Source organism: Lampetra planeri, chromosome 10 (genome assembly GCF_965212315.1).
Source record: "Lampetra planeri chromosome 10, kcLamPlan1.2.h2, whole genome shotgun sequence".
NCBI lineage: Eukaryota > Metazoa > Chordata > Hyperoartia > Petromyzontiformes > Petromyzontidae > Lampetra > Lampetra planeri.
Genome location: NC_136116.1, coordinates 13,087,089 through 13,108,178, shown reverse-complemented (window position 1 = coordinate 13,108,178; position 21,090 = coordinate 13,087,089). Strand labels below are relative to the sequence as shown.

The window sequence follows — 21,090 nt, the reverse complement described above, 5'->3', positions numbered from 1 at the left end:
TAAGCACCTGCTTATTACCAATCCTTGATAGATAATAATTGCTCCGAGGCAATGACTAACTTGTCTCTACCAAGCAACGATTGCTGTTATTCCCAATGTGCATGTGGGTTCATAGTTGTTGTAGTTGGCTGAAATTAAATTTTGTAACTCGTTTTGTTAAAATTATATCCACATTTTGCCCGCAAGTGCGTTGCATGTCGTTTGTGTTGGGAAATACTTCGATATGATATATTGTATTTAGGTGCTGAATAAATGCAAATCCTCTAATCCTACCCCTAGCTTTATTCAGGGGCGTCCTTGAAAAAACGCCCCGCATATTCAGTATGTCAGGTAATAAACCATTCGTGTCATTGTGACTAACATCGCAAAATTACCTATTTTTACCAGGTAAGGCCTACTAAGCTATATAGCTTTTTCAGAAGCGACCTGGCCACAAATGATAACTCAACGAAGAGGCTTATCACGTGGAAGTTTATAGCAGACAAATGTTATTTTAAAATAAACAAGCAGACGACGTCTATATCAGGGATGTGCTTCCGACTTTCAGATTAATCCTAAAAACTCGGGAAACTGAGCCAATAATTTTTTTTTTTATATATAATACGTTTCGAATTGATCTGAAAGAATATCGCCGGAAATGACATCGCATGTCATGCAGTTTGTGCTTTTCCCACAAATGAGTGCCACATGGCATAGCGTGGCATCACTGTTAGCAATGACACACTGAATTATTACACAATGTAAATAACATGGGGAAAATATCCAAAATTGTTCTTAAAAATCCAAACTTCCCTAATATATACACACAGGATAGTGGTGGTAACCTACACTGGATTGATTGAAACAATCCCATGTTCATTGCTTTTATTAGGTATCGCCACAGGTGGTCACACAATGAGCTTAATAATTCAGTCACTGTCCATTTACTCTCAACAAAACCCTACTCTCTGGACAATAAGGCATGTGTGGGTTATCCTATATTTTTTACTCAAATGTGAGACATGGGGCAGTGACGTGGCTTAGTGGTAGCACGTTCGTCACTTGTATTGCAGAGCTTCACGGCTCCATTCCAGCGGCCACCCTAGTTAATACTGTGGTTGCATTGACCAGTGGACGTTAAAGATCCCGTGGTAGCATTCACAAGAATAGGCAATGATCGTCAAACTTTCCCAAATATGAAAAAGTACGTGCAAATTACTCAAGTGAGATTAATACATAGCAACCATTGTTCCAAGTGATAACTTGGCAGGAAAAAAAGCGTTTAATAATACACTATCCAGACATGAGTAAAAGCACCAAGGGTTACCCATACAGTTTGAAACTTAAGTGATAATGATCATACTTCGAAAGTCGGGCACTGTACTACTGAACATATTCTTGCAAAGCTTGCCACTAGTTGCATCCAGCATGATGCATTATAGGTTTTTATTTAACCGTGTGTACACCAACAAGTGGATTACTTGTAGTGAGAATCTGCCGAATGCAATAATTTGCCTATTAGTATCACGAAACATTTTTTAAATAACTCAAAAGGAGTAGCAATGTATTCGGCACACCCAGCATGAAACCCTTGTTAGGAAGATAGTATCGTACTTTACAGGAATGTTGAATGCCGGGTTTTTTTTATCTTAACTTGTCGCCCTGTGTATTACACCAACATGGAGCAGTCAATAGTATACAGGATCTCGAGCTTTACATGGAAATATTTGGTTTAATTGATTTTAGCAATTGACAGCCCTTTGTCCAATCTACTTCTGGTTGAAAGCCTCTCCATACCTTCGGGGTTGTTTTGGCCATACAGAGTTGGTTGACAATTATCAAAAGGAAAACTAAGTAATGTTGCGCATTTCTTTACATTTTATTGTTTTAACAGCAACTACAATATGTAGAACTTAACATTTAGTAATTAGACACCACCAACAGAAGCTGCACATAAGACAGGACATCAAGAAGTAAACAAAATATTATTTTAAAATCCTTGATGAAAAGGCAGTTTTGAGAAATCAAAGAATGCACTGAAGCCACATGGATCCATAAATATCCGTTAATTAAACCGACATGATTTGATTGAAAAGCAAACTGTTTAAAATGGCTTTGGCATTGTTAATTGCGCCATCAAAATGTAGTCATTAAATAACTCAGCAGAAAACTGCTATGCATTCTTACGAAGATTTATGCAGATCGTGTCTTTCAGCAAGGATTAAAAGCACAGGTGCTGCGCAGTGTTGGCAGAAGGGCCCTTAGCCACTGGATAGGCAGCATCTCACCCCTTCACCAACAGTCTTGGCTTTCAACACTAGAGGGCCCAATCAGCATACGAATGATGCTCCAAAAGGCCACAAAATTGTTGGGACACTGCATCAAAAGCACACAGCTGGCAAGCCACACAGCTGTTAAATATATATTTTAAAGGTCTGCTTGCACATCACTGTGGCTGGTGTGCTCCTATTATAAATGTAAAATATGAAGAATTAAAAAAGTGGTGCATCAGAATTTAGTAAGTGTGGACATTCTAAATAAAATGGCAGCTGCACTTTTTTTTTTACATTTTCATGAAGTGTCATCCCGAGCGATTTCAGCAGTAAAGCAAAAAAAAATAAACTGTCAAAAATTGTGAACGTATTTTAATAGACATAAAGAAGAGTTAGCAAATAAAATGGTCCTAAAACATTGCTGAAAAAAAATACAACAGTTCAAATACCAGAGTGTTTTGTGTGTGTTTTTTTACGTTTTACACTGTAGCAACAAGTGTAGTTGTACGGAGGTAATTACAAGGTTAACATCATTGAGCATTTCATATCACTTTCCGAGTCCTCAGGACTACAAAATATATGTACAATATGGACCAATTGAGTTCTCAAATTAAGTGTGTTGTCTTCCCAACAGCTCTGAGCCAATGACTGGTTCCAAAGAACAACTTTTCTTGTTTGTCAAAAAGCAGTTTTATGTTACTTTCATTTTAAATTTCCACTGTCATGAACTTTCCACTTTCTCTCCACAACCCCCCCAAAGGCAATGTTTCTTCAGAAACCCTTCTCGGCAAAGTCCTTTACACCATGAACGAGTTTTGATTCTTGAGTTTTTCAAGCTCCTTTACTTGTTGTCGTAAAAATAATATCCTGCAAAAGACAAAGACAAAACCGAATTAATCCCACTGGGGAACAGACCTCCACATTCAAGTAGTTAGGAAAAAAAGAGTGGTAATGTGGTAAAGCTTGATAATCCAAAGCTTATGAGCCAGAAAACATGGTTTTGGAGAGAGTTGGCAGACCAAGTAGAGGATGTGAATGATCCGCGGGAAGATTATGCGATAAAAACTCACGAGTGAACGTCAATTGTTTCAATAAATCCACTGTGGGAGCTTAAAAAATTGAATGTTGGTTATCCAGTTTTTTTTCAAAAAGATACCTCTCAATTAGCCACGTTCCAATAATAGGCAACTATACTTTCATGGAGCCAATGGCTCGGATATTCCAGGCAATTTCTTCGGGGTGAACAACCTTCTCGTTTCATGACTTGCATGGACTTTAAAGGTTACGTGAAGTGTAGGCAGAATGGCAAACTTGAAAAATATAAAATAAATCCTGTATATTTTAGGGCAATTGGTTACTATATTTTACTGTTGCTCCATAAAGGGCCTCACCATAGCCCAAAGCGATAAATAAAAAGGCAAGCTAGACGAATGAGTAAACCCTTGCGGCACAAACGTACCTCTGTTCACGCAGCGTCGCCTGAATTTCGCTAACTCGCACCAAGGACCTTGCGCTTTTCAGATCCGTGCAGATTTCCGACATCTGTAAACTCCCGAGGTTGTGTCCTTCTTCACGAAGCTTTGACGCCTGAAGAGCACATTCACAAAAATGTACCCGTGCAAGGTAACAGGTGGCATGTATAAGAACATATTCAATTAAGAGTCACAGAGACATCATCCAATTTTGATGAGGTTCCATTTCAGTAAAAAAATGTCACCGAGAGCTCACAGTACTTATATTAACCATCAGGCTGTTTCCTAAAACAAAAATTGCAAAGTAATTTTCATGGTAAATTTAAATATGATTTGCCACGAGGAAACAAATGTCATTAGCTGCCATTGGGTGAAAATGGGTGCAAAATGTAACTTCATATCTAACAGACAATTATTAAAACAAAACACATTTAGAAACAAATAAATAACCACATGGTGCAGTTTCGAAACCCCCCCGCCCACCTCCTACGCATTTCACAAGTAGTACTAATCACATACCTGCATTTCCCATAAATATGCTAAATTCCTCTTGATATGCAAATTATTTTGTCAAGGCGCCCTCCCCCCCTTCCAACCCAGCTTAAATATACGCTCCAAGCGTGGTGCTGTTTCATTCAGACGCTGTCTCCCCGACAGACCTGGTCTTCACCTGAAGACGGCTGCTTGCGTTGTGGCCGAAACGTCGTGAGAATTATTTTATCATGTTTTATTTTTTTTATTTTATTACTTCCCTTCTACGTGACTTTACCGAAAGAACCAAGAACATGGTGCAGTACCCATATGCGTTGTGAATGGTGACACCACTCACCTGCTTCTCGGCGTGTTCAGCAGGCCAGCCCTGCACGTGTCGCACAAGCTGGTCGTTGTAGTGAGCAGCCAGGCCGGCGGACAAGGTGCAGGGGCTGGGCAGGGCCTGGTTTGGGAGGGCCTGGGGCACTGCCCCCGACTGCGAACTTCCTGCATGCGTCCCAGCGGCGCCCGGCGCGGGGCACGTGTGACTGTGTGCGGGCACGGGAAACACGCGCGCCTGTGACGTTCAAGCACGCAGGCCCTTGCTTCAAATGAGCCGTCTGGCAACATCTCCATAACACCACCCCTTGCCAGGTATTAATGCCCATGCCGAGTTTAGGCTCCGGGTTCCAATGTGGAGAGTTTGGGAGTATTAGAGCACTTGACTCGCCAACAGAAGACGAAAAAGATGCTGGACCGAGCCCGAAACACCTCCAACATTGTTAAAATAGGTACCCGGTTTGTGGGAGGTTCACAGTGAGAGTTTGGAGTTGCCTTAAACCAATCCAGGGTCACAAAGGGGCACAATATTCAATTGTTCGTTTGCGCAGGGAGACGCTAGACTTTTGAACATCAAACAAACCTTTGGGGTAAAAAATGAGGACAACCCACTGTTAATACATCTGCACATATGACGAAAACTCCTCATATGATCGTTGACTGAGGCCTGATATATTAATATAGCATTGTTCGTTAATGTGATGTGTGGGTCTGCCGTTGAAGTTGGTTCTAAAATGTATGAAAATGCTTTATTCTGTACCTACAAAATAGATACTTAAGTGACAGCGCTTAATAAGATCATGCTTGTTCTGCAACATTGGTCTTGACAGGGTGATTGAGCGGCACATTATTAACGGCCGATTTACGTATCCTGTTGCCATACAATCCCCCCACCTCGTAGGGCTATCAGATTTCTGGAAGAGAAGCCATATTTCCAAAGGCCAGTTGCCAAGCATGTAAAACTGTCATCGGCACTAAAGAACACATTCACAGTTGTGAAACAAGGTCACTGGGTGCCACTTGTTTATTTCTCTTTACGCTGGGTGTGAAATGTTTAACAGGTCACTATAAATGCGACGTCTGCAACCAGTGAATGTGGTCTGGGCCATTGAGCTCTTAATGTCTACAGTAGGAAAGTACACGAAAAATGTTTGCCAAGTTTGCAGACAACCCTAAATGGAGTTTCATATAGTCATTGTAAAAGGTAACGAAATTACTCAGAACACTGTATAACTATGCATCGGTGTGCTTGATGGGTGTTTGATCCAGAAGTAACATCCGTGAACATCCGTGATTAATGTATGGCTCAGTTACCTGGACTTGACAGAAAAACAGCTACAAAGTATCTTCTACCCTTTGGGAGTATACAGGGTGGCCGATAAGTCTGGTACCATAGGGAAAAATAACTAATTCATGTTTTTTTTGTTCGTTTCTGCAGGCCCAAGATGTCTCTGAGTAAGGAAGAACGAGTCCAGATAATTCTACTCAGAGGAAGGTGGCTGTGTGAATCTAACAGGCTGCATCCAGACCGCAAGCCAATAATACAGACTCATGGGACACCCTGTATTGCAAAACAACTCACCTACTTACACTAGTGCTGGGTGGCATGAGAGAGAATAGGCTATTATTTTTAAGCGTAATGTTTAATGCACTTTACGTGACAGGTTGAGACAAGACAAGCATCACAGGCAGGAAAGGTGGGGCAATAGATGGAGTTGGGTGGCAATGTGTGGGCACAGAGGAGGAGAGAGTGGGAGCGGACAGCAGTACCAACAGCTCGGCGACGATGGCAAGACGGGAAGATGACGAAAACGTTAAGGGGAAATCAGAAAAGGGCTAGGGGCGGTGGAAGGAAGGCTAACGTCAACAGCTATTTTTAGAGATTAAGAGCAATACAACACGATTGTATGTTGTATAAATAACATACAACCACAAAAAGCAGTGTACACGTGGATAATGCCTTCAATTTTTACATTTTAATAATGTACAAAAACAACAGTACTGTACAGTAAAACAGTAAGAGCAAGTTAACCTGGTGAGCAGTGACAAAGGAAAGAAGACAAATCCAGAGAGGGTGGGTTACTGGAAGAGTCTACCTTGCAGGTCAGGCATGGACTGCACGACAGCTATGGGAGAAAGAAGCAAGGAGGCTCGGAGATGGCAGTCGGCAAGTCCTACCAAATCGTCAGTAAAGCCCTATCTGTACGGCTTTTAGCTTCGAGTATTATCCCATCATAACCAACGGTTTTCTCCAGGTACTCTGGTTTATTCCCATAAGTAAAAAGGCTCCTTAAAAAAATGAAAAGACCAGCAAATACAACTAATGACCCTTCTGAAAAAAGCTTTATCTTTCAGATGAGAATTTCCTTTGTAAATATAGGACATTGATGAATGTTACATGCAAAGCAATGTGAGGCTACTGAGGCTTCTCACAGCCACACGGCCAGTGGTACCTTGTCGACTGATGCCTCTGACTGCTGCTCGGAGCTGGAGGCTCGGGGCTGGGCTGGGGCTGTCTGTCTCCGGGCTGCTGGCCACCCTTCACGGGTGGAGCAGAGGTCTGCTCGCCGTTACAAACAACAATACGTAACAACAGCATCAGTTTACATCCAGGTGTGTACTCATAATACATAGGATCCTCAGTAAAGAAAGTACTTCGAACATCTTTAGGAGTACTTTTTGGCCTGCAGATGTGTGCAGGCAAATGTGGATGATAACACTGTGTAACAATTTTTTTTAGTTTTTTGTTCCTGGGAAGTGTTATTTCCTAATTGCTTCTGCCTCAAAAGTACAGAAAATGGCTATTATTCCCCACAAACTTTGCTTTTGTGACCAGGACAGTGATATTTTGAAATTACCTATTTTCAATGAGAAAACGGGCGAATGTGTTTTTCGTTCACATAAAGTCAGAAAAAAACAACATATTAATCAAAACGAACATGTATTTATACTAAAGTAATAAAAAAATTACTACAAAAGATTTAGACACCAAGGCAGACTACCACAGGCGGGACTGGCCACAGAGGACCGAGTTCTCTGTGGGGAGGAACAACGTCAAGTGGGAGCCACTGGTGGACCCCCGGAAGGTGCTGATGCCACCACTGCACATCAAATTTGGCCTCATGAAATAATTTGTCAGAGCTGTATTTACGGAGTCGGCAGCCTTCAAGTACCTTCAAGACTTCTTCCCTAAGCTGTCTGAGGCAAATGTCTAAGCCGGTGTCTTCGTCGGACCACAGATAAAGAAGATCCTGGAGTGCAATGAATTCCCCACGAAGCTCACTAGTAAGGAAAAAGTGGCTTGCAACAGCTTTGTCGCAGTGGTTCGTGGCTTCCTAGGCAATCACAAGGTCGAAAATGATGTGGAGCTAGTTGAGACTGGTGAAGAACTACGGCACAATGGGCTGATGACGATCGCTTGTGTTGCGATCGAAACGTCGTAGTAGTTATTTTTTTAAAATTTTCTTTAAACCTATCAACGTGACTTTAACGAAAGACCCAAAGAATATTCATTCTTGCAGTCACGAAAGCTTTAAGTCAACGATCCTTCATATAAAAATTGGAGTACCTTAAGTTGAGTGGTGCTGTGTGGGGTGCTGGTCTGGCCCTTGGAATGGCTCGTGCTCCCTTGTGGGGTTGAGACGCGTGGGGAAATGTGAGCACGCGGGGACGAGACATCCGAGCCCAGCGATGCAGACGACGGACTCTGCTGTTGGGCTGAAATTTCAACACCTTCACGTCAGTCGCTTGCAGTGTATATTCAGAAGCCTTTTTTTAAGCGGTGCAGAATTATTAAGCTCGACTGCTTTTGGACAATTGAGTTTAATAATTAAAGAAACGTAACAATGCGCCTTGAAGAGAAGAGTTTTTCAGTCAGTGCATATTGCCCGCTATGAAAAATGGAACAAAGAAAACAAAACAAAAACTGAAAAGTACACAAGCATGGCGATCCATGTTGGGAATTACAACAAGAAGAGAAAGAGGCACAAGTGGAGTATGAAACCAGAGAAATAAGAGACTTAATATTGATTTTTAAAGAACATGGGCTTGAGCGCCAAGTCATCGCTAGAAGAGATGATGGTTGATGGACAAGATTGGGGACTAAGAAAACCAAAGGACGACCACTGCAGAGATGGAACGATGAAATCTGCTCCTGTGGAGGGGACAACATGGATTGTCGCATCACAAGGCTGAGAAATGGCATTGGCGTTGGGAGGGCTTCATCTAGTAGTAGTGGATAGATCAGGGGTGATGTTTATGATGAAAACTGTCTTAAAATGAGTTTTGTATACCATGTAATGTGACGATAATGCACCATAATCACATAGCATGTGTGGTATTAAGCATTGTGGACATCAGTAAAGTCCAAAAGTGGACTCTACGCTCACGTTTATTTCCAGAGTATAGCAAACGAATACCAAAGTTGCTCTTGAACAACACATGAATTGTAAACATTACCATTTCATATTAATCAACGTACTGGTCTCGGCTTTCAAAATTTGGTTTGGTATGGTACAATCATCCCTTTTTAAGAAAACACTGAGGTGTTAAGTCCACAAATTTGGATCTATTTTCTGCCCCTCTGTTAGGACCAATGTGAACAACATTTGGTCACAAATATTTATTTAACTTAATTTATTAAATTATCTTCCCAGTTGCAGTCATATGATGGCTTGAAAGGGCTTAGAAACTTGCCTGAAGACCTCCAGTTGTAAGAGCTATTTGGAAACCTAAATCTGGCAGCATACAGTAATACATTGTGAAGCAGGTTCTACACAATTTGAGTGGTCTATGACTATATATTGTTTCTAATTATGTCTTATTTAATGTAATTTATGGCGATTCCTGCTTTGTTATGGCAGGACTGTGAATTCCACCGTACAAAAATACATTTTGTGGAGAAAATATGAAGTTTTGGAAGAGCACCATACAACATTAAGTTTGGACAATATAACATAATTTATTGGAGACTCCAAATACAGAATGTTGAACACAACGCTTAAATACAAGGTGCTTGGTGTAATGTGTCATGTACACGCTATAATCCAAGATAAACTGTGACAATATTTAATCGTTTTTACAAGTAATCGTTAAGCCTAATGTGAAAAGCTGTACGAGTCACACCAACGTCATTCAATTCAAATCATATGAAAACAATAATACATTGGGCCCGACTGCATTGTATCACATTACTTGTATTGGAAAATGTGGGTATTTGCACGTTCCAGAGAATAAACATTAAACCTGCTGTAAATGTTTTTGTCAATTCATATAAAACAAATGCACATTGCAATACTGTACCAGTCAAAAAAGGTAAGCCATTGAATGTGTTATGACTGTTTTTCAAATGGTACATTTTACATTTATTGTAGAAAATGTTATAATGAGCAATATTTAAATGTGGAAGCTATTAAATTACTTGTGTACTTTTAACAGAAATTTAATATAAGCCGAAATTAGAATCGATCATTGAATATACTTATTAAATTACCCATAAGTGAGCATTATTATTGTTACCCATTCATTCAATAAAATGTTGCCTTTCGCAAATGGACAAGATTAACTTCACAAACCCTCGGGTAAAATATCACAAAGCCTGTGATGAATTTTTGGAAGAAAAAAAATCACGTGGGTCATGTAAAAGGTAAGAGGGGTTAGTTGCAACACAAGCAAGCGTACATTCAGATCCCCAGCTGCAAAGCATGCAGAAGATGAAACCACAATGTCAAAGGCTTTTGGAAGCCTTTGTGAATCAACTCAAATTTTGCGTGCAATTTCTACAAGACGAATGCAAACTAGGCTACCGTAGTGATAGTACATCCACTAAGCAATGCACTTAACATACCTTGAGAAGCTGGTTGTACTGTCGGTGGCAGCAAAGTGGGTGCTGCTGCCAAGAGTATTTTAGACAGAGTCTGAGTAAACGCTGTGAACAGAAAATGTGCTTTTCAGAAAAAGCAAATATATGAATGTTTGTTAAATTATTGCCACTGAAAATTGTTCCATTGTAATGCTCAATCGCCTGATTATAACATTTACATACTGTACAGCTTTCCCCCGTTATTAAATAGTTTAAAAGGTAGTTTAGGGCTTTCGCCAATTATTCTTCACTTATGCTGTGGTGCTTTGGTTATAGCATACGAGCTACAATGTGCATTTTCAACACTCTGCTTGGACCTAAAACCACTGAAATCAATGACTTGAGTATATTATAGGTATCTACATGACAAAATGTTACTGAATGTGGGAATTATCATCAACAATAGAGATGCACAATAAATGTGCATCGCAGCCCTTCAAGGTTCTATCCAACAAAGCAACCTGACTGCCCTCTCAACTATGCAGATCAGAGAGTCATCCTTGGCATATTGGGAAAATAAGTCCCCTATCAGCCTGGACATGACCAAAGAAAATCAACAAGCCAAATAAAACTTTTAAATCAACCTCATATAAAAAATTCTGGGTCCACGACTACCGATTGTAGAGCAATAATTGTAACAGCCCTTAATCCATTTTTGAATGCCAAAAGTAAATCTAATGTCTCAAGATTGCAGCCTTATCAGAACTGAAAATAGATTTTTTTTTTTAATGAAAGATCTGAAATGTGTTGAGCGTTAATCAGCGAGAGGCAGCTTTGCACAAAGTGCACATGCTTCAAAGAACAGAAATAGAGGGCACAGCCTGTTTGTAATATAGCAAGGTACAGCTTGTTATTAATTACAGCTGTTGGTGGACAAAAAGTATGAATATACACACAAGCTCATGAAAACGTAGTGAACATACAATGCAGCAGTATGTTTCCCACAACTTTATGGTTTTATGTACTGTATACTAGAGTTGGACTTCCACTGTTATCCTGCTTGAATGCCTTTTATTTCCATTAAGCAATGAGTCTTAAGACTTAAAAGTGGAATGATAGCTAAAGCAGACAAATGCACCCCAGAGGATGACGACCCTGGAGATGGAGTGACCAGATCAGTTTGTGCTCAGATGGATCGTAGCATTGCAGGCCTGTGATGGAGGGTGATCGTGTGGGGAAGCCAGCAGTGGATAGACCATGGCTTATGTTGTGAATGATAAAAGCATATTTTGAGAATGGTGTCACTGATAATTTCTGACAATTGAAATATACACCGAAGTCAGTGTCTCCTTTGGTTAAATGAGCAATCGGTGGCTTCTTGGTTGTGGGATTCTTTTCCAATCTATTCTAAATCAGTGTCGAATATTGAGTTGAAGAATATACATTCCTCTCACAACGGGAAGTCTTTCTACAAGACAATCTCAGGACAAGCACTCCCAATAAATGGCGTTAATGTCATCAATATTAATCAGTAAATTCCTGAGAAAAATTTGAACTCACGACCTTCGGATCGCGAGTCCAGCGCTCCACTTACTTTAACAGTGTCACCTGGCCATGCATTTATCACGGAGTGCGCTTATTACCCTGAAAGTGCTCGAGACATTATTTGGGCAGCTGGTCACACAGTACTGGGTACCTTCCTGTAGTCGCTCTAGGCTGGGGCTGGGCTGGGGGGAGGCGTGCACGGATGGCAAGGAGTGCCGCGCGGACGAAGCCTCCTGGCTCTGCTGGGGCTGCGGTTGTGCCGTAGCCGGGGTCGGGGTGCTTGGAGCCGGCCGGGACACAGGTGACGGCGAGGGCGACGGGGTCGACACGGACGCCGAGGGAGCCCTTTCTGCTGGGGCGTCCGAAGCATCGCGCCCTGCGACCGGCACAACACCACGACACGGGCACACGTTACATATATAGAGAATTCCCTGTTTAAGCTTTACATAGACTGTCGTGCCAAGTTACATTAGCAAGCGTCTACACATGTCAAGCACAGCACGAGAGGATGCTGTGACCAGCACCATGCCTGGGATACACTGCACGAGTGCCGAGTTGACCTAAGAAAGGTTCCCCGTGGGCCCAGATGGTTACATTATGGCTGCCTGCTCAAAATCAACATTTAGCATCACCTTTTTTTCAATTCAATCGAATATGAAAAAAATGGTATTCAGCAGAATTTTTAAGTGAATAAAATATTGGTACATCCTTTATTAAAATTCTATTGAATGTGTCACTCCCTATAAAATGCATTAGGCAGCGCTTGTATTTGATGGCAGCCCTGAGACCAGTTGTAGAAATTCTACATTCTTCACGAAGAGAGATAATTTCAATGCAGGAGAGATGATGGGCCGAGTTGATCTCTGACCTCGATTTCAATTCCAAACCTTCATTTTTTGAGTCAACCATTTTTATCAGTGCTGCCGAGGCCAGACAATGGCCTCTAGTTCAAGTTTGCAACACGAGTAAGAATCAGAAAAATATATATAATTCGGTTTACCCAACAGGGCCAAAACGGAGTCATGAGAATTTTATTGTGAACACTGCTGAGCCTCCATACCCTTCTTGTCGGTCTTGTGCCACGTGCTGGGAATGTGCAGCTTGGGCAGGGAACCTGCCCCATTGGCATCTGCCGCCTTCTTGCAGGTACTGCCGAGCACGGAGCTGGGAGAGCTGTTGGGCAACTGGCCTCCTGCCGGCCGATGGCCGGGCAAGGGGTGTGGGTGAGCGCTGCTACTGCCCACAGACTCGGTGCGTGACAGCCGGTAGTCCCTGTCATTGTGTTTGCTCGTCTGCGAGAGCGAGTTTTGTGACAGAACGCCCCCCGTCTCGCTCGATTGCTTCTCTTCTGCACGAGATATAAACTATAGCTTTAAACAAGGTGAGGATTCAAGCTAAAAAAGTTAGTGAAGCAAATCCTTTGTGGTAATATTTAACCAAAAATTCAAGTATTATTTTTCATTCCTGCAGCAAGAGTTTTCATATCAGCTTTTTCCCATCCTGGGACAAATCGCTTGCCAATGAGCTAAAATTACATATCCATGTAAAATACAATGAGTATGGGGTAGTTCTCACTTCAACTGAAAAACACTGAGGCTTATCGTGAAAGAGCCACACTCCTCTGATGTTGGGCACATTCAACCACTGACAAGGATTTGAACTCAATTGCACATTGGACACTCCAATGATAGTGCAACCCAAAACAGAGCCATTTCACAAACACAAAATAAGTAATTCAAGTTGCATTTTCTTGACTTCACGTTCATGTTAGGCGATGCAGAAAATTGTCTGCTCTTCAAAACAATGGAAAACAGGGAAGATTTGTGTGGCTGTACCTGGTGTTTATTAGAGCACAGCTTAAAAAATTAAATATCTTTTTCAAAACCCTTGAACAAGCTTCAAGCATCACCACCTATGACAAAGTATTGTTGCTGTGAGTTATAGCTCAACCACATCATACATTTTTTCCAAAACTGTGAATTCAACTTTGTAAAATGTACACCCATTTATACCTTGGTCTGCACGTAACAATGATCTTGTTCAGGTTTACTTTAAACAAGCATACCGAATACATTTTCAGGCAATAAAACCAAACAAATTTAAAAAAATTGGGAGTGTGTCGAATTATTTTTCCCTTTAACCGCCAATCTAATTCTCCAGTAAAGATCCCACAGCAGTCAGCCAATGAATGGTTTAGTCCCACTTACCAACATATCTGTTCGAGGTATTGTTTTGTACAGTTGCCTGCATGGCCTCTCTTCTGTAATCTCTATCTTTAGGAAAGCTGTTTGTAACAGCCATTCTGTTCGCCGCTTCTCTGTGCCGCTGTTCCCTGTTTAAAAAGAATACAAGTTTACCAGGTGGTACCATACAGTCGCTTATCAGCAAACAAATCGTATTCCTTTCATGCACCAATTCCATTGAACGATTAAAGTATGTAATATTACGAATTATATTATTTTGTAATATCACGTACAATTTGTTAATTTATACAAGATACACTTTTAGATACAACGAAAATGACAAAACTACAGCATTAGATATGGTAAAAAAAAGTTGAGGTTGGTATTTGATGGCATTGGCAAACATCAGTTTTGAAGCCAGACACTAATAAATCAACAAAAAATTGGCTTTCTAGGTTTATCTTAATAGTATGAAGTGCATCAAAGCTCTAGGTCCGTGCCACTCTTCGATACAAACACTAACATTCAGCAGAGGTAGTTGAACAATACTCAATATAATTTTTAAGCATTTTAACACACAAAAGTAAACGATTCAGCATGGCAGTTATTTACTTTGAAGATTACTTTATCCATTCCAAGAGATTTCTGGAAAAAAAGCGAGATTGGATATGCTCTAGTAAACTTAACGTGCACCAGGTAATTTTTCTGAACAAGTTTATGGGATTGATCATCCTACAACTTTCTCATTTAAATTTGAATAGATGTCATCCATCTACTAGTACATGTATATTCCATTATCATGACTTGTCTTGATTTGGCATGGTTCCCAGAGATGATTAATCACAAAGGCCCCTAATTTGACCAGATATATACTTGTGGTAATGCCTGTATAAATGTTCATATCGCAATGTTTCAAAACACAATGTGCATATGAATAGCAAACAGCAACCTTTCAATCCACTCCTTGGGTTTTTCCCATTGGGAGACTTCTGTCCTGCAGTTGTAATAGTACTTCTTTCCAGAAGAACTGATGTGCTCTGACCAGTCATCGGCAGGATCGTGTGGCTATCGCAACAAAAAAACATGATTTCAAATTATGCAACAATACATCAACTGACCAAAGACAAAGTGGCGAGTTAAACCTTATAAAGCACACCCGATGATTGCACATCACTGGTTGTTGTGTACCCGTGTCGTTTCGTGGTCATGGCGTTGCCTTGGGTTTACGGTTTGCTGGCTAAAATATAATATCAATCCTTTATACCGCACCAAAACATAAAAACAAATGTGCCCTCCAATTAGTCTGTGTATGTGTGAAACTAATCCCAAGGCATGCATTTTCAAGTGTAGGCCAATGTGTGATGTAACAGTGCTAAATTTAGAAAATAAGCAGAGTTGTATAAACACAATATTGTTCCTATTATAATAAGGTTTTTTCAGGAATTAAATCTTATTGTGCTATGATCATATAAACAAAGCGGTTTCCCAATATATCCTACTATAAAAAAGCAATATGAATGGTTTGCTGTGCACCTGTTACACAATTGCAGTTTTTGGTTTGAACGAATTAAGCACGTGACAGTCATAACAGAGGATATTTGTAGTCGGTGCATAACTCCTATCAGACCATCCAACTCGCCATCTTACTTGGGAGCCCAATATTCAAATGCTGCCCATGAGCAGCACAGACTAAGAACATGGAGATGATTATTACCATGAACCCCCCAGCAATCCAGTCAAGTCCAAGTAGGGGTAGATTCACCCTCCAGCATTGTCATGAATTGTCACAAATTCAGTCATGATTCGACTCAAAATGTTATTATTTTTGTAATACTGTGACAAATGGTAGCACCTCTAGTGGTTTTCAGGGGTGATGTGAAACCATTAAACACAACAATTTTTTTAATAAACTGATTGATCAGTGCATGGTTCCACCCCTAATGTTCCGTTTATAATGTTTTTAACACTGCGAGTAAGGGAATTATCCCAAGTTGATCTGACAGGCTAACCTCATAGCCAAGTCTCTGCAAAGCATTGCTGGCATGTCAATGCAGTTTCAAGACATTAAACTCACTTGAGGAGCTGTGTTCTTGTAATGTTCACTCTGATGTGAATTTGACACAGGACGAGAATGATTTCGAGAACTTCCATCCACAGCATCACTTGACCCTTGACAAAAATAACCAGAAGGTTAAGTATGGATAACTGTAAATGTCATTTACACTTGTGACATGAAACAAATTCATTTCATCCAAAGGTCAGAGTTGAATAATGTGTTCTGCACTGTCTCTATTAAACTGCCAGAACTACACAGCATTGCAGTAGAACATGTTGAGCAGATATAGGTTATATCATCCGAAGCATTACTATATTAACGATCAAAAGTTACGTGTATATTTTTTCAGGATCAAGTCAAATGCGTTCCATGTGTAAATTATGAACAAGTGGTTTGGACACGTATAACAACTATACTGTAGTGTGGTCCTCGACAGCATAAAACTTGAGATTGCCTCTTACAATCAACAGTATACAGCATAGCCTGGGTGCAGTCACCAATTCCGGTGAGCAGTGGCCAAGTGGAGCTGGGTTACAGCCCTTGACTTGCAATAATACTATTGCAAGCTTAAATCTCAACCTGGGATCAATTCAGCCCATAATCTCTTCTTAAGAGGCTGACAAATTGCATACCACTTTGTGAGCAGTCAAAAGTGGTTGCAATCTATAGTGAGCCAACTCCAAGAATTCCACCACTGGCTAAGGACTGTCAATGGGACCAAAAGACGAAGATCCCCCATGTAGCCTTTAACAAACTGTTCAGGCAAGTGCTCTTCGCGAGCACCTATGAAGGCCGGCATGGCACACGAAGGGGGTGGGTGGCCAGCACCACGCGCTACCTGCTGCACTACCTCTCCCGTCAATGGGACCATACACACCACCACTGCCATACACTCCTTTATGCGGGGAAACACTGGCGACATTTTTGAGTTGGTCATCACCCAACTTATATTGCAGTCAACGAAGCTGCCCATCACTGTGGTGCAAGACACGACGCTTTCTGTACCTCCTCGGCACCTCTCTTTGGGCCTGTGAGACTGTAGGGCCCTGGGTCCCGTACCATCGGGGCTGCTGGATCTCCGCGGCATCTTGCACGACGGAGACGATCCTCTCGAATCCCGCATTTTATCATTACGATTCTCGCTGTCTCCTTGAATCTTCGATGGGTATTTATTGACGTTCTGCAACAAAGCAGGACCGTCGCTGTCTTAAGGCATTCTGCAGATGTCGGCTTGTGTAGAGTACAGCATGTTATATAGCATTGATTACTTGTTTCCAAATGACATTATCAGGTTCATAAAGACACAATGAAAATGCTGTACAATCTATGATGCTCGTATGTAGGTTTCTGATATAGTTATGGGATTGGGATTCTGGTTCTGCATTTTATATTTATTTTGCCAAGTTAAAATGTCTAATTTGTATATTTGGTGGATAAATTTGCTTCATAAACAGTTCGGCATTGTGTTTATAGTTCAGTACTGTCTAATAATTTAAATGGAATAAAGATGAGGGCAAAAGGAAAGCCTTGATCATCATGGCTTATCTCAGTTTAGTATTCATGTCAATTGAACAGACTGATGTTATGATATTGTGATAAAATACCAACGTTTTAATTATCGGAATAAACATCATAATGAATATTGGTTTTAGTGCAATTTTAACTAATAGATGGTCATAGCTAAGTTTGTTTTTCACTTGCAGATACTTGTGCAGGACTAAACTAGGACAATATACAGGGGTAAGCTAGGATATTATATTTCAAAATTTTAATTGCAACTTTACAGCTTCAGGGTGTTTGGAACTTCAGGTCCACGTTGAAAAACATTGCATCTGAACAGGTTCTTAAATTGCTATACATTAAACGATGTCTTATGATTAGCAAAAATGCCAGGAATTAGTCAACCATGATTCAAAGCTACTGTCGAATGGATCCAAAAAGATTCTGAGATTGAATTATAGACAAACGTTGTTTCCTTGTGATACTGAGAATTGGAGGCGATCATGAAGCAATAGAAGAATATGGATGTTACTGCTGATGGGATACGCTGATGTGTGCTCGAGACAGTAGTGATGCATTCTGAAGGTGGAAATTATGAGTGTGGGCAAGTTGAGTGTGCTGATGGTAGTAGTATTGCTTGGGATGTAGATGGGTTGTAAAGCGTGCTGATACTTTGCAAAATGTTTTGAAAGTTTCTGATGGGAGATCACTGCTCATGGCAGCTAATGCATTGACTGCAGCTGACATTTGCTGATGGTAGATAAGTATGGCTGCTGATGAATATTGATGTTACGATTTTTATTGAATTGGATTTTGATTGCTTGCTACAAACGCTTAGATGCAGTAATAGCCTACAGTTGCTGAAGGTATCTTAGGGTTGCAGATGATCGGGTTATGTTTGGGCATAGATTGTAACGTGTGCTTGTGATTCCTGATGTTAAATTAGTTGCTCATGGTTGATGATTTGGGCTGTTTGCCGATGGGTCTCAATAGCTGCTCACAATTTGTGAAAGTTGTCAATGGCTGTTGAAGGATTCCATTGGAAGCCTAAAGTTTCAGATAATACTGGATATAATACGGTTGCTCATGTTATATAATCAATGATCATACTTGACGGTTTCTGATAGAAGTTTACGGTTACTGACGTGTGCTACAATTATTGTGATGGTGGCTGACACCTATTTGTTGACAGTTGCAGATGGCAGCTGCAATGTTACGAATGATCAGTTATTTTCCCTGCTTGGTAGCTGATGTGTGCTGATGGTTATCGATAGGCTGTAACGGCTGCTCATGGGGTTGGGAAGTTCGCTTGTCATGAAAGCTGATGGTTGCAGGCAGTGATAGGTTGAGATAGTAGCTGATGGGTCGTGATAGTAGCTGATGGGTTGTGATGGTAGCTGATGGGTTGTGATGGTAGTCGATGGGTTGTGATGGTAGCTGATTGGTTGTGATGATAGCTGATGGGTTGTGATGGTTGCAGGCAGTGATAGGTTGAGATAGTAGCTGATGGGTCGTGATAGTAGCTGATGGGTTGTGATGGTCGCTGATGGGTTGATGGTAGCCGATGGGTTGTGATGGTAGCTGATTGGTTGATGGTAGCTTGTGATGGTAGCTGATGGGTTGTGATGGTAGCCGATGGGTTGCGATGGTAGCTGATGGCTTGTGATGATAGCTGATGGGTTGTGATGGTAGCTGATGGCTTGTGATGATAGCTGATGGGTTGTGATGGTAGCTGATGGGTTGTGATGGTAGCCGATGGATTGTGATGGTAGCTGATGGGTTGTGATGGTAGCTGATAGGTTATGATGGTAGCTGATGGGTTGTGATGGTAGCCGATGGATTGTGATGGTAGCTGATGGGTTGTGATGGTAGCCGATGGATTGTGATGGTAGCCGATGGATTGTGATGGTAGCTGATGGGTTGTGATGGTAGCTGATGGGTTGTGATGGTAGCCGATGGATTGTGATGGTAGCTGATGGGTTGTGATGGTAGCTGATGGGTTGTGATGGTAGCTGATGGGTTGTGATGGTAGCCGATGGATTGTGATGGTAGCCGATGGATTGTGATGGTAGCTGATGGGTTGTGATGGTAGCTGATGGGTTGTGATGGCAGCTCCATGGCTTGCGATAGCTGGTCGGTTATGGACGTTATAGCTTGTGGTGGCCGATAACGAGGTTACAGTTGGTAAAAGCGATGGTGGCGGGATGGTTGTTGACGTGTTGTGATGACGGCCCATGGGGGAGCTGCGACGATAGCCGATCGCCTTTCACGACTGCCGATGGGGTGTTCGTGATGGCAGCCGATGGGCCACAGGAGGCCGTACGCGACCCTAGGGGGAGGAGGAGGGGGGTGTGGGGCCACCCCACCCCCACCTCTCTCTCACCTTGGCCGGGCACCTCACGCGGGATGGCTCCTCCTCTTCTCGCATGATACCTGGGCTCCGGCCCGCAAAAAACACACACACACACCAGGGTGGGTGATGGGGAGAGAGAGGCACAAACAACGACGCGCTCCGTCAGCTACCGAGCGAGCCCAGCCGACTCCGCCGGTCTCCGCTGCAGAACTCGGCTCAGCCCGAAAGCCGCGCAAGGCGTCGTGACGGGCCGGGTAGGGAAGCTGGTGCCGACGCAGAAGCCCGAGACGACGACAACGACGACAACAACAAAAGCATAACATGGCGGACGTGCCGACGGAGACAAACAGAGAGGCGATTTACCCATCATTGAGCCTCGGCGGCTGCCTCGCATACATTACCGTCGACGCTTCATGCAACGCTCTCGGATGTTACAGGGTTTGGGGGTGACGTGGGGGGGGCGAGTATGGGTGGGGGTTGACGTGTTAGAGGGGGGGGGAGGCTTGCAAACGAGAGGTGTTCGCGTGAGCCGCGTCCTTATCGCCGCTCTCCCCCGTCTCCTTCTCGCTGCCGCTCTGCGTCTCGAGCTTCTCTCTACGCGCGCAGCCGCCGCCGTCTGCGACTCCGCCGAGACTCCGCCATTGACGGGTGGTGGCAGTGGCGCGTCACGCTCACATTTCCCAGCGCGGATAAGCGACACGCGCGAATTACGCAGCGCGGATAAGCGCGCTGGTGACGTCATCCGCGGACTGCATTGTGCGGATGAGCGCGTTGGTGACGTCACCCGCGGATTTCATATCTCCGATAAGTGCTGTGGTGACGTCATCCGCGGATTGCATTGCGCGGATGAACGCGGCGGTGACGTCAAACGCGAATTTCATATCTCGGATAAGCGCGGCTGTGACGTCGCTCGCAAATTACGTAGAGCGGACAAACGAGGCGAGTGACGTCGTTTACACATTCCGCAATACGGATAAGCGCTACCCCGCGCACGGATTTGATTTCACACTGCGGACTGGCGTCGATGCGACGCAGATTGTATTTCGCAGTGCGGATTAGCACGGTCGCTGCGCATTGCATTCGCCCTTTGTGAGCGTCGGGAGCGGAAATGACATCACG

The 21,090-nt window shown here is 42.4% G+C and overlaps 1 protein-coding gene across 5 annotated transcripts; it reads right to left on the bottom strand.

The window, feature by feature from the left end:
• Nucleotides 1-1,834: 1,834 nt before the first annotated feature.
• Nucleotides 1,835-20,650, bottom strand: LOC144721051 (WW domain-containing adapter protein with coiled-coil-like). Of its 5 annotated transcripts, none has more exons than XM_078598361.1 (14): nt 20,335-20,650; nt 20,002-20,051; nt 17,124-17,298; nt 16,137-16,231; nt 15,012-15,127; nt 14,087-14,211; nt 12,940-13,227; nt 12,031-12,255; nt 10,380-10,478; nt 8,103-8,251; nt 6,988-7,094; nt 4,554-4,743; nt 3,712-3,839; nt 1,835-3,119 (listed from the first exon to the last, which is right to left on the bottom strand). In XM_078598361.1, the coding sequence occupies exons 1-14, from the start codon at nt 20,363-20,365 to the stop codon at nt 3,050-3,052; spliced, it is 1,848 nt and encodes a 615-aa protein (XP_078454487.1). In that variant the 5' UTR covers nt 20,366-20,650; the 3' UTR covers nt 1,835-3,049. The 5 variants fall into 5 exon arrangements, with proteins under 5 accessions (XP_078454487.1, XP_078454488.1, XP_078454491.1 ...); XM_078598362.1 differs by having other exon boundaries at nt 10,380-10,460; nt 20,335-20,649; XM_078598365.1 differs by having other exon boundaries at nt 12,940-13,071; nt 20,335-20,649.
• Nucleotides 20,651-21,090: the final 440 nt, after the last annotated feature.

What these genes read in the sequence shown, in the direction of transcription:
- LOC144721051 (XM_078598361.1), bottom strand. Translation starts at nt 20,365, where the DNA reads ATGCGAGGCAGCCGCCGAGGCTCAATGATGG. An exon ending in CCTAGAGCGACTACAGGAAG is followed by an intron (nt 10,479 to 12,030) that starts GTACCCAGTACT and finishes TTTTCTGAAAAG; the next exon opens with CACATTTTCTGTTCACAGCG. An exon ending in CTGAACACGCCGAGAAGCAG is followed by an intron (nt 3,840 to 4,553) that starts GTGAGTGGTGTC and finishes TGTGCTCTTCAG; the next exon opens with GCGTCAAAGCTTCGTGAAGA.